The following is a 16916-nucleotide window of genomic DNA, read 5'->3' on the forward strand; positions in this document are numbered from 1 at the left end:
TTATATGTAATTGTTTCATTGACCCTAACTAATAACTATGTCTCTCTCCATAAATGCTGCATGATGTGCTGAGCATTTCTGACACTTTGCATTTTTTGTTTTGATTTCCAGTAAGGACATGATAAACTCGTTCTGCTGAAAGGCTATTTGTCTGAAGTGTTAATTTTCTTTCTTTTATGGCAGCTACTGCTTTACCTGCTAAAGATTTACAGCATTTTCAGTCTTTATTTTAGTTAGATCATCAAAATGCATGAAATTCTTATGTTGATTACATTTGATTTCAGGTGTTAAAGTCATAGAGTCATAAAGCTATTTTAATTCAGATCTTCTGCATACTGCCCGGAACTGTGGACACTGCTTCACAAGATCATACTAAGAGCCTGTGATTCACAATTTTACTGCCCAACACCATGCCTTGGATCAGCTAAAACAAACTGCAAACTTAATTCTGGATTCAATCTACTCTTCAATGCAATAAAAAATAATGAATTGTCTTATAAATTGAACAGTGCAGCACACTTAAAAAGTGTGAATTTAATGGTGAAAAAAATAAATCAACAAACAATCCAAACTGAACAATCTGATTTAGGAGTGAACTTAATTTTAAATGTTAGTCCAAATAAAGTAGTTTGATGAAAAGAAATTATCTACTGTGGGAATAGCAAACTTGGCAAATACTTCAAAAGTTTGAAATGTGTAGGACTGTGGCTTTAATTGATGCATAAATCATCGTGGACGGGAAATGGATTTTTAGCTCTCCCACCCTTTTCCTCTTCAATTTCTTGCCAAGAAGAGTTTTTAAAAAAATGTTTCATTATTCTGTGCAAGACTAAACTCCTCTCACTTTAAACGATGGAAACAAAGCCACTAAATCTTCCAAAAATATTATTTGTACTGGACATAAAATTTCCTAAGTTATTCTTCCATGAATCAGTGCAGGCAACAAAATCTGTACTTGCAGTGAGCTCACACAGGACAGATTATGAGGCTACCTCTCGAACTAATAATGCACTGAGAAGTCCAATCAATGTCAATGCCTGATGTTAAAGAGTCACTTGAGGGCATCTAATGGGAGAAGTTCTCCTTACAAGCCTGCAGCAGTATCTTAAAAGGGAAAGCAAGAAACATGCAATGTGGAGAGGTAATAGCGTGAGCATATTCAGCGATTTCAGTACAATTACCATATTTTAAGTACTTGAACCTACATTATTTTGCAATTATATCCTTCCCACCGCTAATGATCACAGATTCCAACTTGGTTACTTTTATTACATGAGACTGATTGGTTGCTTCACTCATCAGAGACTGCTCTGAGTGAACCAAATGCCTCCAATTTATTTAACACTTCTGTAACTCTCTGGAGCAGGAAACTGTGCTGCCTTAAACTAAGTGACTAAAGTTAGCTTTGGGATTTCTTCAGCATTTTTTTTAAAAAATCAAGCATTTAAAAATTAGTAAAACTTGATTTATTCATCGTTTCCACTGTCTGGTCACACTGTTACTACTCTTGTCATAACATTTACACTTCAGCAACCTCCAGCATTTCACAGATCCTGGCAGATCTACAGCGGGGCCACGTTATGCGATTTCACAATTAGATTGGAATGTAGAAGGTCAGTCGTTCCCAGAACAGACATTTAAATCTAAAACACACGGTGGGAAAAGATTCGCTCGGAATGTTGTATACGAACAACACTGTAACTCTAGAGAAGCAGGAGAATCACCAAGATTTCAAACATGGTGAAGGCAAATGCATAATCATTAAATTACAGTGAACTGTAATTCTTAATGTGCTTTTTATTATTGCAGCTATATTTGTAGTTTTATTCTTCAACTTGCTGCGTGCTTTATTGGCAGATATTTACCAATAGATTAACGGTGCGAGCATTTATTGGCATATTTCTTATCTATTAATGCTATTTTGTTGCTATTCTAGGATTATGAACTTTGAACTAATAGAGCTTATGTGTGGTCAAGTGTGAAGCACAAAATCTGGCAGTCACAGGCTGACAAAAAAGACTTCAATGTGCAAATTACCAAAATATATGCAGCTTATGTCATACAAAGTCCAGCATTTCACTTAAAATAAGAGCAAGAGAACAAAAAAAAAACAGCCTTTTACCATTTCTATATGAAGTAAGAGATTCTACATAGACAGGAGAGAATGAACAGGTTTGGAATCTTTTCTTTGGGAAAGTGATTCAGAGATGACCTATTACAGGCCTTTAAAATGACGAATGAGTTGAACAAGATGGACATTGTGAGTATGCTTTCAACCTGTGGGATAATCCTAAACTTGGAGCCAAAAGGTACTACAGACTGAAAGGAGAAATTTCTTTTACATAGGGTGTCTGAAATGTGGAACTCGTGACCACAGGAAATGCTTGAAGCAAATAGTTTAGATGGTTTCAGAAGGAAACTGGAGGAGTACATGAAAGGAGAAGGAGTAAAACAGTTTGTAGAAGGCTGAGATGAAATAGACAGAGCTGTGTGGTGATTCAGCACCAGCAGAAAATACTTTGTTTCAGTGCGGCATATTCTACGTAATACTGTACTTTAACTCAGAAGAATGCATAAGTTTTATTCTCTTCCTTTATGTAATGTTAGATAATTTTTGCTGACTGTTGGAAGAGAGTGTGAAGGAGATCCAGTTAACAGCGTTGCAAAGACTCTGAAAAACAGCTACTCAATTGCTGACACCTCCATCGTTTTTGGATCCCCTTTTTTTTGTGGCCAAGATGCAACAGAGACTTGCATTACCATGCACGCTGGAACTTGATGTCATTAGTACTCCAATTACATTTTAAGGATCCACAGAGAAGGCATCCATCCCAGGTGCTACAGATCACTGAGCCATCTTCAGACCCCACAACTCTCACCTGTTCAAAGCTGCCCTGTTCCTCCTTCTGCAGCTTAAGAATGGCAGATGCTGATGGATTGCAAATGAGTCCCAGGAGTTAAAGTAATGTGGACTTCAAAAGTGGCAATAATATTTCTTTGTCAAAATACTATTTGATCAGCACGAGTTTTTACCTTCAGCCTCCACCTACAACTTCACACAGGGCAAATCAATGCAAGTTATTGGCCGCATTATTGATTCTGATGCAGCTACAGATAACTTAAAACACAATCTAAAGCTTCATTATGGAGAATAGATTATTACAATCTTGATAGCCTCACCTCAACGTACAAAAGAGGAAATATTCCTATCTTATCGCCCAGCATTCCTTCAGCCCAGTTGTCATCAATTCTCCTTATGACAGTCAGAATTTCATCCTGAAACCCAAAGAAGATATGCATGTTAAGGATCAAATGAAAATCACAGCAACTATAAAAACTGCAATACAAACAAGTTTCAGGTGCTATAAGTTCACTGGTTCTTCTCTGTGGGCTAATCTTTCTCTACAGTACCATTTTTATGCAGAAAACAATAATTTTCTCTGTGACTGCACACATGGATATAAGTATTTTTAGAAAATTGTAGCATGGTTCTCCAGGAGTATGACAACCACTCATGGAGGAGCATACAATATTTAATTGATGTTGCTGTTCCAATATTCTAACAAAAGCATCTTCTTTTACAAAATGCTATGGACCTTGAATGCAGGAGTAACTCTCAAATGGCATTTACAAGTCTGCTCCAATACAAGATTCCAGTCCTTGAATCACCCTGGGATACATTGCCAGGCACTTAGGTAAGCACGAGTCCTTGAATTTGTGTTGGACTTGGTCTCATGCTCTACGTGAGATTTGTTCCAGTGTTCCCACTGTTCTTAACACAGCCCCACAAGAAGCACAAGATCTGTGACTCTAGCATGTACAATGCATGGTGGCTTCCAATGTCTTAGAAAACCAGACCTTGCAAAAACTGGTGCTACTAACTGTACAAGAATTTCTCAGTCCATGTCTCTCAATGAATATCATCTTTGAAAGTAATACCTTCAGATTTTAATCTATTGGCATTCTTCCCTATATTGTGATATCTGATCACAAAAGAACCTTTTTCCATTTCTAGAGCTGCCCCCACAACCTTGGTTTCCTTTGTTAAACTATACATTTATTCCTCTTTGCACAATTTTTAACTCTACGTTATCCAAGCCTATCTAACAAGTCAGCATTCACCAACTGCCCATAGGTGTGCCACATTCCTGGCCAGAGTTCCAGAATGTGATTAGTATATGCTAAGTGTTTCTCCCCACATGATAAAGATTAGCTTTATTTGTCACATGTACATTGAAACACACAGTGAAAAGAATCACTTGCATCAAATCAAATCAATGAGGACTGTGCTCGGCAGCCCACAGGTGTCACCATGCTTCTGGCAGAGCACAGTATGCCCACAATTTACTAACCCTAATGTTTGGATATTGTATTGTAACCCTTCTTGTTTCTCCCAATTTTATCAACACTAATTCTTCTATTACTTACGTGGGCCTTTTACTTGTTGCTTTTTAATGATAAAGTGCCATCCAACAAATATTTGTCCTTTCTGCATTCTTAACTTAACCCTTGTCTTCAGTCTTTCCCAGAGCTCAAGAACAGCAGAATGCCACCCCTTTCTACGTCAATCTTTCTGTATCTTCACACTCTTAAACCAATGTTACCTAAGCACTACTTTCTCATTGGCCTTATGCTTTTCTACATTCTGCACTGAGGGCCTTAACTGCTTAGTTGACAAGTCACAACTTTCACAACGTCAGATCGTAAAGTTGAAGTTGTATTGCCAAAAGATTTGAGTACAAACCTATTGGGTCAGTCTTAACCCAGAGCACGTCCTGAATGGATAAATCCAGTGAAAAGGTATAAAACACAAACCATGGCCTAATATAAAAAGAATAGAATAAATTGGGTCTATAATCTATGCAGTTCAGGGGCAAAGGGTAAGGGCAAAATGGTGAAGGAACTTCATTCAACAACTAGGGGAGAAAATAAAAAGAGACTGAAACTGTTGAGCACCAGATATACCTTGTGGACTGTGGGGATTGAACAAGGATACAACAAAATAACAAAATTTCTACATTACTTTAGCTTATTTTGGGCACTTTAGAAATCCACCTTGACAGTTTTCAGTTATTGACACTCCAGAATCCATGATTAAAGAGGGGTTGCAACAGCAACAATCCCATCCGAATGAAGTCCATGAGGTAGGTGGTAACTCCCCAGAGTTTGTTCTGAGGTAAACTGCATATGGATCGGGGTGATCCAAATTCATCACTTGCCATAGCAGTTCCCGTTGTGAGAGGGTTGGGGCGAGATGGAGTTAAAATCGACTCTACGCATGAAGAGAAAACTGTCCAGTATAATTGAAATAGTTGTGATTTATTATTCAGATTCTATCGCTGTCCCTTGATTTTAAAAAAGCTTGATAGATCTTGAATATTTCTCTAAATTAGTAGCAATTCCTACTTTATCTTTCCTTCTCCATTAGAAGGCAGCTGAAAAATATACATGGTCGGCCAGAAGCTCATTCATCATCAGTCTTTTCCAATAAAAGTAATTCCGTACTTAAATGAACTAAATTCAGCAGAAAGTCAGTTTTAGAAATGAATCACATTTATTTCTATTGATCCAAATTTACAACAGGAACTAAACCATTTATTTTCATAATTTATTTTCTCTTTCTCCATTAAGCAGATTTTGAACGCCTGTAGTTTTAAAATGTTTGATCACTATTAGGGAGGCACATTAAAGATTCAGTTTAGATGGAGTGAGTGACAAATGAGTGATATATGTGGCATTCAGAAGAGGACAATTTACAATAGGAACTAAACCATCAGAGGTTTGTACCCACAGGCATGGAACACACTAAAATAAAACAGGAAGGTAGTGAGATCAATTGCTAATTTAGGACCTTGAAATTAGAAGCATATATGTAATTTCCATAATCTATTTCTAAACAGCCAACAGCCAATTTTCACCTAATTTGTCCAGAATCTGGCTCAAAAATGTCTTCAAGCCAACGCTGATTTAAGATTATTGAATCCTATGCAGTACATTCCAGTTAATTGGGGCACATTGGGGACAGTACATTTTGGCCCAATAAAGCGGCAGCCCTAATTTCCCAAATTTTCTTGCAAATAGTTAAAAAGGTATAAAAAAGACAAATACCATAGAGCTGAGTAGCAATTTATGAATTTAAATGAACTACAGAGCAAATTAGAACACTCGCCATCCTGCTATTGTACTATAAAACGGTGCATTGATTCCTAATAGTTACTGATAGAGGAATTAATCCTGTGTACACTGCTGCGTTCTTTTGATTGACTGCAAATGAACAAAATCAGCCCAGACACCTAGTGCAGAGAGTGGACTGGCTTCAAACGGTACCTTTGATGATTGCATCCTCAAATCTTCATTTTAATCAACATTCAAGATGATTGTCGATACCCTCAAATTCCTCATAGTTCCTAACTTGAAGTAGTGAAATCGTTTCACTTTCACTCCTGGGCATTTCTAGCCTGAGTGCTTAAAACCTAAGTGAGTAAAATCGTTCTGAATTGTCTTATTGCCTATTACTCACCTACTACCAGTGACAAAAATCACTGCTTTTTAAACACAAACACACAACAGATGCTACTTTGAAAATTTTCAACAATAGTCTTTTGTCCCAAATTAAGCGACATAGTGTTCCAAATAAACAAATGGAACCTTAGTTACTTTCCTGATTTGTTTTCGTTCTTTGTGACCTGTCTCAAATAAATGGTTGCCCCAATTAGTCGATAGCCCAATTAACCGGAATCCACTGTCTATGTAATACTAAACATGTAAATAATTATAATTAGATTATGAATTGATATTATGAAGCATAAAAGTTTTAACAAAATGATAAAATTTGGTGGAAAGGAAATTATCTGAGTAACTAAACAGCACCAAAAGCATGGAAGATGTTCTCAACAATGGACTGGAACGGTGGGTGGAACTGAAGGTTTCCTCACATCTCAGGACATAGAGCAAATAATAAGAATTTTTTTAGAGACTTTGAAATAATTTAATATAAATAAATCTAGAGTAACACACACACAAAATGCTAGAAGGACTCAGCAGGTTAGGCAGCATCCTTGGAGAGGAATAAGGAGTTGACATTTCGGGCCAAGAATCTTGATGACTCTTAGAAAATCAATTACGTTTTGCTGTGTATAACAACCTATGTTTTACTTAAACTTCTGTTTGTTGGCCGCATTTTGCTTGTAGTTGTCCCTTTTCCATCATTTGCTGAACACTGTGTAATATGGCATAAGGTGATTTTGCTTTCAAAACCTTCACCGTGTGATGAAAATGTGTTCAAACTCCAGTTTACATTGAAGGGGCATATCTTGCATATAATTAGTGGGAACACTGGTTATATGCAAGATATATAGCTTACACTGTTTGAATTTTCTTCATGTAGATTCATCTGATATTAGAGGAAGGTGTGTCTTAGCTGCTAAGGAGTATGAGAATATGAGATGAGGCATTGGCTATTTGGCTCATCGCGCCTATCCTGCTTTTCAATATGACCATGCCTAATTTAACCTAGGTCTCATCTCTTTTGTGTCAGTTCTCCATAGCCTTGAGTTTCCTGATCTTTGAAAAAATTAATTAGCTTTCTAGAGACCTAGGCCTTTGCAGCGCAGAAATAGGTCCTTCAACCCAACTCTTCATGATGCCTGTCTGACTAATCCCAATTGCCTGCATTAAGGCTTTACAATTTTCTGATCCAAGTATATGTTCAAATGTCTTCTAAACACTGTGATCATGTCTGTCTCTACAACTTCGTCTGGCATTTTATTCCATATAACCATCACCCTCTATATGAAAAACTTGCCCCTTAGATCTCTTTTAAAAATCTCTCTTCTTACCTGTGCCCACTAGTTCAAGACTCCCCTACCCTGGGAAAAAGTCTTTAACTATCCATCCCATCTATTCCCCTCATCATCTTGCAGACCTCTATAAGGTCACCCCTCAATCTCCAATACTTCAGTAAGAACAGACCCAATTTATCCAATCTCTCTAAACAACTACAGCCTCCATTCTGAGCAATATGCTAGTGAATCTCTTAGGCACTCTCCCCCCATCACTACCACATTTTCCTGTAGTTTGGGGACCAGAATTGTACACAATACTCCAAGTTTTGCACACCAGCAACATGATATCCCAATTCTTATATTCAATGCCCTCTGCCTATAAAGGCAAGCATGCCACATATTTTCATCACTGCCCTATCCTCCTGTGTTGGCATTTTCAGGGAACTATGAACTTGCGTCCCAAGAGCCACCTGCATATCAACACCTGCCAATTACTGTATGTGTTCTGCCTGTATTTAATGTCCCAAAATTTTATCTTAATTTTGTCTGGATCAAGTTCCATCTGCCACTGCTACATCTAATTTTCCAGCTAAACAATGTCCCTCTGTATCATTAGAGAACTTTCTTTATTAATTAAATGAACTTACTTAGTAAACCACTTATGTTATATCCAAGTTATATTGGCATATAGATAGGGCAAAGGCAAGCAGGCTTTCTCCACTGAGGTTAGGTGGGACTACAACCTCAGACCATGGGTTAAGGGTGAAAGGTGTGAAGTTTAAGGGGAACATGAGGGGAAATGTCTTCACTCAGAGGTCATGAGAGTGTGGAACGAGCTGCCAGCACAAGTGGTGCATGTATGTTCCTTTTCAACACTTAAGAGATGTTTGGATAGGTATATGGATTGTAGGGGTATGGAGGGCTATGGTCCCAGAGCAGGTCGATGGGAGTAGGTGGTTTAAGTGTTTTCGACATGGACTAGATGTGTCTGTGCCGTACTTCTCTATGACTTCCTCAATTGAGGCCAGTATGCCATTTGCCTTCCAAACTACGCCTTTACCTGCTTGCTAATGGTTTATGATTTGTGCAGATCCTCTGTACTGTGCTCATCTGCAATCTTTCTTCATTCAAATAATAGTCTGCCTTTAGATTCCTCTTACCAAAGTGCCTTACATTTATCCACATTAAACTCCATTTTACAAGTATTTGTCCATTCACTCAACCTATCGGTATCCAGCTTCAGAGTCTTTGTAACATTAAGTCTTTACATTCTGATATCAATTGTAATTTGGCTTAGGATTGCAAATTGTAAGTAGGTCATATAAAATGGAGTGCTACACTGGATATTTGTTAATTTTTCAATTAACCCTGGAGAGCGAGCAGCCTAGCTTGCTTTTGAAGGAATCTATACCCTTCTGTAACAGTATGATATCATTGTTATTTTGCTAAAAATGTCTGTAACACTGTCAAAAATTCCAGTTGTCTGGAATCCATGTAGGTACAAGCTAAAATAAAAGTGAAGTCAAAAACAAGTCAAGAACAAGTCAAAAACAAATATTTTGGACATTTGCAAAACAATCATTTTACCTTGCAGAAAGTCAAACAATCTTTATCTTGTTCTTTATCTTTTACTTCAAAGTCATAAAGTGCTTTGCCCTGAGGAGGTGGCTGTGGAAGTGGCTTGATACATTGAATATAACTAGCTGGGAAGAAGCCATGGGTCCCATTCAGCTCGCCGTGATACCAGTTCTCATCCACCTTACGTCGTAGAATGATGACATCACCTTTGCAGAACCTTAAATCACCAGGCTCCTTCCCTTCATAGTTATAGAGTGCCTTTGCACATGGTAACTGTGGAATACTCTGAAAGATAAAGCATAGAACAATTTTATGTCAGCTACAGAGCTGAATAGAGTTTAATGTTCTGCATTGATAATTCACAAATCCTCAAAATGTCAGTTTCTTTTTCTCAAAACACTTACTTCCAATTGGATTTCATGAATCTAATTAATTGGTGCTTAGAGTTAAAGTTTTCCATGGCAATGATCTCCTCCCAAAGATACTAAGTGACTTGAATCTCTATTAAAATCAACATGTTCAGATTATACCACTGTGAGCATCAGAGATAGAGAAAGAAACCTCTTCTGGAGGTTGCTTGGCTCCAGTTCAGCAAAGCACATGAAGCAAATTAGATTCCATTATTGCAATGTTTTGTCAAAGAGCGACTGTAATTCACTGATTGTTGTAGCTCTCACTTGATTCCTCAATGCATATGTGGCACATTTCCTCAATGTGCAATCTAACCACAATCCCTCTGGACTAAGGAAACCGCAGGTCCATGTCCCTCTATGTCTCATCCTCTACTCCTACTCCTTTCCCGGGGCTTTCATTTTCTGGGGATCCTCACTTCAAGACCTGCTGCCTGATATGGCTGCTTTAGAATTTATTTAAATCTTACATCCATCCCACAACATAAGGGAGCAAAAATCTTTGCATTATGACTCCGTTTCAATGTACAGACATGTGAATGTCAAAGTCTGATGGCTTGTAGAAAGAAGCTGTCCCACAGCCTGTTGGTCCTGGCTTTAATGTTGCGGTAGTGGTTGTCATATGGAAGCAGCTGAAACAGTTTATGGTTGGGGTGACTGGTGTCTCCTATGATCTTCCAGGCCTTCCTTCTGCTCCTGCTTCTATAAATGTCCTCAATGGAAGGAAGTTCATCTCCACAGATACGCTGGGGTGTCCGAACCACTATCTGCAGTGCCCAGCAATCAAGATTGGTGCAGCTCAGGTACCAGGCGGTGATACAGCCAGTCAGGCTGATCTCAATGGTGCCCCTGTAGAAGTACTTGAGGATTTGGGAGCCCATGCCAAACTTCTTCAGTCGCCTGAGGTGGAAGAGACACTGTTGTGCTTTTTTTGTCACAAAGCCAGTGGTAGATTCCAGGTGAGGTCAGTGGTGATGTGTATACCGAGGAATTTGAAACTACTCACTCTCTCAACTGCAGACCCATTGTTGTTGATCAAGCCGAGCCTGTCTCCGTTCCACCTGTAATCCAAGATCAGTTTTTTTTGGTTTTTGGACATGTCAGGGTGTCAACCTCTCCTCTGTAGGCTGTCTCATTTCTGCTAGAAATGAGGCCGATCAAAGTCGTGTCATCTGTGAGTTTGATCCGCAGATTGGAGCTGTGTGTGACAGCACAGTTGTGGGTGCAAAGGGAGTAGACAAGGGGACTCAGAATACAACCCTGGGGGTCAGAGGGACAGAGGTGAGGGAGCCCATGTTTGTCACCTGTTGGCGATCCGATAGGAGGTCTAGGATCCAACTGCACAAGGTGGGGTGCAGGCCGAGGTCTCTGAGATTCCTGTCAAGTCTGAAGGGAATTATAGTGAACTGTAGTCCAGGAACAGCATCCTAACGTATGTATCCCTCTTCTCCAGGTGAGTGAGGACATACGATACACAATGAGATCGTCACATCCATGTCTGGAGTCTGTGAAGACATCAGAATCACATTCTGAGGATGTCTACGGTGTTCTACCAGTGAATCTGGTGCTCATCTGTCATTCTAGTTAAGCTCTCTAACCTTGCAAGAGGGAGAAGTCAAGGAAGGAGAGAATGGCTCTTGTCCCACAGAATTCATCCTTCTGAGTGGTATCACCCTCTGGTAGTTCACATTCCCCAATGACGAATGCTGCCAGAAACACGGCACTGATCAGAGGAAAGGGATTCTGAAGATCCACATTGACCTGGCTGCTGTGTGAATGGGACTATTTTTGACACAGACAATCAGAGATTATTGAGTGGAACTCCACTCGGCAATGGTTACCTCCTCTCTCAGGAAGCCATCATTTCTTGACATCACTTTTCCTTTGCTTAAATTAAAGGAAATATCCAATATGAACACCCATGTGACAATTCTAATGGGGATAGTGAGCAGCAAGATATGACATATGGCGGAGATCCGTAACAAATCGTGACAGTTCACAACTACAGATGTGCTGGGCCGTCTGCATCACTCTCTGCAGAGTCCTGCAATTAAGGGAAGTACAGTTCCTATATCAGGCAGTGATGCAGCCAGACAGGATGGTCTCAATTGTGGCCCTGTAGAAAGTTCTTAGGATTTGGGGGCCCATACCAAACTTCCTCAACCATCTGAGGTGAAAGAGATGCTGTTATGCCTTCTTCACCACGCAGCTAGTGTGTACAGACCTCGTAAGGTCCTCGGTGACGTGGATGCCGAGGAACTTAAAGTTGTTTACCCTCTCAACCCCAGATCCATTGATGTTAATAAGGGTTAGCCTGTCTCCATTCCTCCTGTAATCCACAACCATATTAATCATCACCATATTAATTTTTCCAGTTAGATAGTTCGATGTAACATCTGGGGCTGTCACTTAAGGAACATTTGACTTGTTAAATGTGGGAAATGTTGCTCACTGTGTTTCAGCAGTTCTGGGTGGTCCTTGAGCAACCTGTACTAGTCAGCAATGTTCCCTTAAATCACAAACAAGGTTGCCAAGTAGCGTTGCCGAATTGTGAAAACTACAAAAGTGTTGATCTGCAGCCACAACACCCAATTTATCCTGTGACAGCTGACACTCTGCCCTCACTGGTACTGTCACTAGTACTGCAGAATTTGGCCAAAAATTGGTTCAATTTCTAGTCATTTGGCTTTAGACAGTCTTGGGCCAATTACTGCATGTACTGGCTACATAGCACAATTTCCCAGCAGCACAGTCACAGTTAAAACCAGCTGAACCTCAAACCACAGATACCACTAATGAGCACACAGCTTTTTTCCCAACACTGGGATTTCAATAAGAATGTACTTAATGCAACCAGTAGTATATAAACTGACAGCCAATTTAAAAACTGTAATAACTATAACTGAATTTAGATATTTGACAGACTGTTAATTAACTTCTTATGTACAAATACTACCACCTATATAATTAAAAACCTTGTAGTTGGCACATTGTGCTTTTCAAAGATATCCTGAAGCACAGTCTGAGGTGCCACACTCTACATTCAATATTCAGAGCAAAATAATAGGAAACTGCTGAAATTAGGTAACATCTCATGAGTTACCATTAAATTTCTAATTGAATAAACATGAGCAACTGATGTTGTAGAATGATAGGTGAGTTCATTGAAACGTATGTAGTTGATGCAGGGATAATGTTTCCCTTCACTGGGGTGTCTAGAACCTGAGGTTACAGCCTTAAAGGAAACTGCCAGCTATTCAGGACAGGGAAGACATCTCTTCATTGAGGTAACAGACTCATTTGCTGTGCATGTTCAGTATACAGAGATCAATAGGATTTTGGTTATTCAGGGAATCAGGATCTTGAGTTTGGCACAAGCAGATGGTGCAGAGGTAAAAGATCACCCACGATCTTATTGAATGCAGTTCAGACTTAAGGGGTTGAATGATCTGCCCCTGTGCCTACTTCTTCGATAAGTTTCAGTGAGGTAACGGCAGGTCAACTGAGCAATGTAAACATTGACATTTTTCCTCACAGCAACTCATCTAAATAATAAGCACCTGCTACTCGGTGGGTGGTCACAAAATATGTACGGGATTCTCTGATAATTGAAAACAACTAGATCTCACTCTGTACTGATAAATACAGAGTACAGACTCTATGCTAGGAAGTCAATATTAGGTACTGATGATGACTAGACTTTCATAACAAGTTATACAGTACGGTGCAAATAAAAAATATTCACCCCCCCCCCCTTGGAAGTTCTCATGTTTTATTGTTTAATAACATTGAATCACAGTGGATTTAATTTGGCTTGTTTTGACACTGATTAACATAAAAGACTCTTCCGTGTCAAAGTGAAAACATTGTAATGACCAGCGTGCACAAAAATCTTGTGCTGTGCAATTTTTTGCCCAGTGATAACAACACGTGCGCACTATATTTTATATATAGATATATTCATTTTAACAGCTAGTAAAACACTGTCAACAAGCCAGTACTAAAAACGGAAGACAAATCATCACAAACTCCATGTTGTCAACACCGTTTGCATCAGAAACCAGAAAAGGAAATGTGACTGTGAACAATCGTGAAATATACTTAACATAGAACATAGAATAGTACAGCACAGTACAGGCCCTTCGGCCCACAATGTTGTGCCCACCCTCAAACCCTGCCTCCCATATAAGCCCCCACCTTAAATTCCTCCATGTACCTGTCTAGTAGTCTCTTAAACTTCACTAGTGTATCTGCCTCCACCACTGACTCAGGCAGTGCATTCCTCGTGCCAACCACTCTCTGAGTAAAAAACCTTCCTCTAATATCCCCCTTGAACTTCCCACCCCTTACCTTAAAGCCATGTCCTCTTGTATTGAGCAGTGGTGCCCTGGGGAAGAGGCGCTGGCTATCCACTCCATCTATTCCTCTTACTATCTTGTACACCTCTAACATGTCTCTTGTCATCCTCCTTCTCTCCAAAGAGTAAAGCCCTAGCTCCCTTAATCTCTGATCATAATGCATACTTTCTAAACCAGGCAGCATCCTGGTAAATCTCCTCTGTACCCTTTCCAATGCTTCCACATCCCTCCTATAGTGAGGTGACCAGAACTGGACACAGTACTCCAAGTGTGGCCTAACCAGAGTTTTATGGAGCTGCATCATTACATCGCGACACTTAAACTCTATCCCTCGACTTATGAAAGCTAACACCCCATAAGCTTTCTTAACTACCCTATCCACCTGTGAGGCAACTTTCAGGGATCTGTGGACATGTACCCCGAGAACCCTCTGCTCCTCCACACTACCAAGTATCCTGCCATTTACTTTGTACTCTGCCTTGGAGTTTGTCCTTCCAAAGTGTACCACCTCACACTTCTCCGGGTTGAACTCCATCTGCCACTTCTCAGCCCACTCCTGTATCCTATCAATGTCTCTCTGCAATCTTTGACAATCCTCTACACTATCTAAAACACCACCAACCTTTGTGTCGTCTGCAAACTTGCCAACCCACCCTTCTAACCTAACATCCAGGTCGTTAATAAAAATCATGAAAAGTAGAGGTCCCACAACAGATCCTTGTGGGACACCACTAGTCACAATCCTCCAGTCTGAATGTACTCCCTCCACCACCACCCTCTGCCTTCTGCAAGCAAGCCAATTCCGAATCCACCTGGCCAAACTTTCCTGGATCCCATGCCTTCTAACTTTCTGAATAAGCCAACCGTGTGGAACCTTGTCAAATGCCTTACTAAAATCCATACAGATCACATCCACTGCACTACCTTCATCTATATGCCTGGTCACCTCCTCAAAGAACTCTATCAGACTTGTTAGACATGATCTGCCCGTCACAAAGTCATGCTGACTGTCCCTGATTAGACCATGATTCTCTAAATGCCTACAGATCCTATCTCTAAGAATCTTTTCCAATAGCTTTCCCACCACAGACGTAAGGCTCACTGGTCTATAATTACCCGGACTATCCCTACTACCTTTTTTGAACAAGGGGACAACATTTACCTACCCTCCAATCCTCCGGTACCATTTCCGTGGACAACGAGGACATAAAAATCCTAGCCAGAGGCTCAGCAATCTCTTCTCTTGCCTCGAGGAGCAGCCTGGAGAATATTCCGTCAGGCCCCGGGGACTTATCTGTCCTAATGTATTTTAACAACTCCAACACCTCCTCTCCCTTAATATCACCATGCTCCAGAACATCAACCTCACTCATATTGTCCTCACCATCATCAAGTTCCCTCTCATTGGCGAATACCAAAGAGAAGTATTCATTGAGGACCTCGCTTACTTCCACAGCCTCCAGGCACATCTTCCCACCTTTATCTCTAATCGGTCCTACCTTCACTCCTGTCATCCTTTTTTTCTTCACATAATTGAAGAATGCCTTGGGGTTTTCCTTTACCCTACTCGCCAAGGCCTTCTCATGCCCCCTTCTTGCTCTTCTCAGCCCCTTCTTAAGCTCCTTTCTTGCTTCCCTGTATTCCTCAATGGACCCATCTGATCCTTGCTTCCTAAACCTCATGTATGCTGCCTTCTTCCACCTGACTAGATTTTCCACCTCACTTGTCACCCATGGTTCCTTCACCCTACCATTCTTTATCTTCCTCACCGGGACAAATTTATCCCTAACATCCCGCAAGAGATCTCTAAACGTCGACCACATATTCATAGTACATTTCCCTGCAAAAACATCATCCCAATTCACACCCAAAACATGCCAACAAGGTAGAGGGTAACAACCTGTTGTGTGCAGTTTAAATTCCTTTGTGTGCTTGTAGCAAAAGATGTGTACTCGCACATCTTAGAGGGAACATTGTGCAATGCCCTGGTTCATATTTTTACTGTTATGCTGCATGTATTTCATTCTGTGTTGTTCTGTATTTCTATGAGAACTGCTTGTTTTCAGCTTACGTTTGGGTTATTGTTGAAGATGAGAGATGAGGAGAAATGTGTGCCATCCAATTAGGATGGTCGAACTGAAGGGGAGGTTTCTCTGGTGAGGGACACTAAGGTTATGCTTGGGGTTTTTTAATGTTTGAGAGAAGATGGAGAGAAAAGACGCTGGGGAGAGCTGGTCGTAGCATACGATCCGATCAGAGACCCGTTTGTTCGAGATAGATTGCCAGCGACGTTCGGAAGGTGATGTGTGTTTTCACGTTGACCGAGGGCTCAGTGAGCAACTGACAGAGAAGTTCAATGTGAGCTCCAATTTGACTGTTTAATTAGAATGGGACCTTTTCTTTTTGTTATTCTTTACTAACCCTTCAGTTAAGATTCATAAATATAATTCCTTTAATTGTATGCAGTGTACTGGCTGTTATTTCGTGGCATTAATTTGTAACAGGGTAGCAAATGAAACAGCATCCACACAAACCAGGGTTTGAGGTGGGATTCAGCGCACCTGAATCTCACGGGTCTGGCAGAGCCAGATGTTGCCTTCCCTGGACTTACGCAATCAAGGAAACCAGGCGGTTTCAATTGGTTGGAAATAATTTCTGCAAATTACATCCAAATGTATGTTTATCAAGTCATGGATGTAGAACTAATAAGACACTGTTATGAATTTTATTTTCTGTGTGCAAATAGAAGATGGTGACATGTCAACTCACATTTAATAAATCAGTGT

General features: G+C 40.1%; 1 protein-coding gene across 3 annotated transcripts in view; it reads right to left on the reverse strand.

The window, feature by feature from the left end:
- The window catches only part of LOC140200205 (E3 ubiquitin-protein ligase SH3RF3-like), a 348769-nt gene that overhangs the window by 99571 nt on the left and 232282 nt on the right, over window positions 1–16916 (reverse strand). For 2 of the 3 annotated variants that reach the window (XM_072263172.1, XM_072263171.1), the window contains 2 exons: window positions 9372–9647; window positions 3181–3276 (listed from right to left, as the gene is read on the reverse strand). The exons of the other annotated variant lie outside the window; for it this stretch is intronic. In XM_072263172.1, coding sequence (XP_072119273.1) covers window positions 3181–3276; window positions 9372–9647 — 372 coding nt within the window. The remainder of the gene's footprint in view (window positions 1–3180; window positions 3277–9371; window positions 9648–16916) is intronic. 3 annotated transcript variants of the gene reach the window in all.

Source organism: Mobula birostris, chromosome 7, assembly GCF_030028105.1.
Source record: "Mobula birostris isolate sMobBir1 chromosome 7, sMobBir1.hap1, whole genome shotgun sequence".
NCBI classification, from domain to species: domain Eukaryota; kingdom Metazoa; phylum Chordata; class Chondrichthyes; order Myliobatiformes; family Myliobatidae; genus Mobula; species Mobula birostris.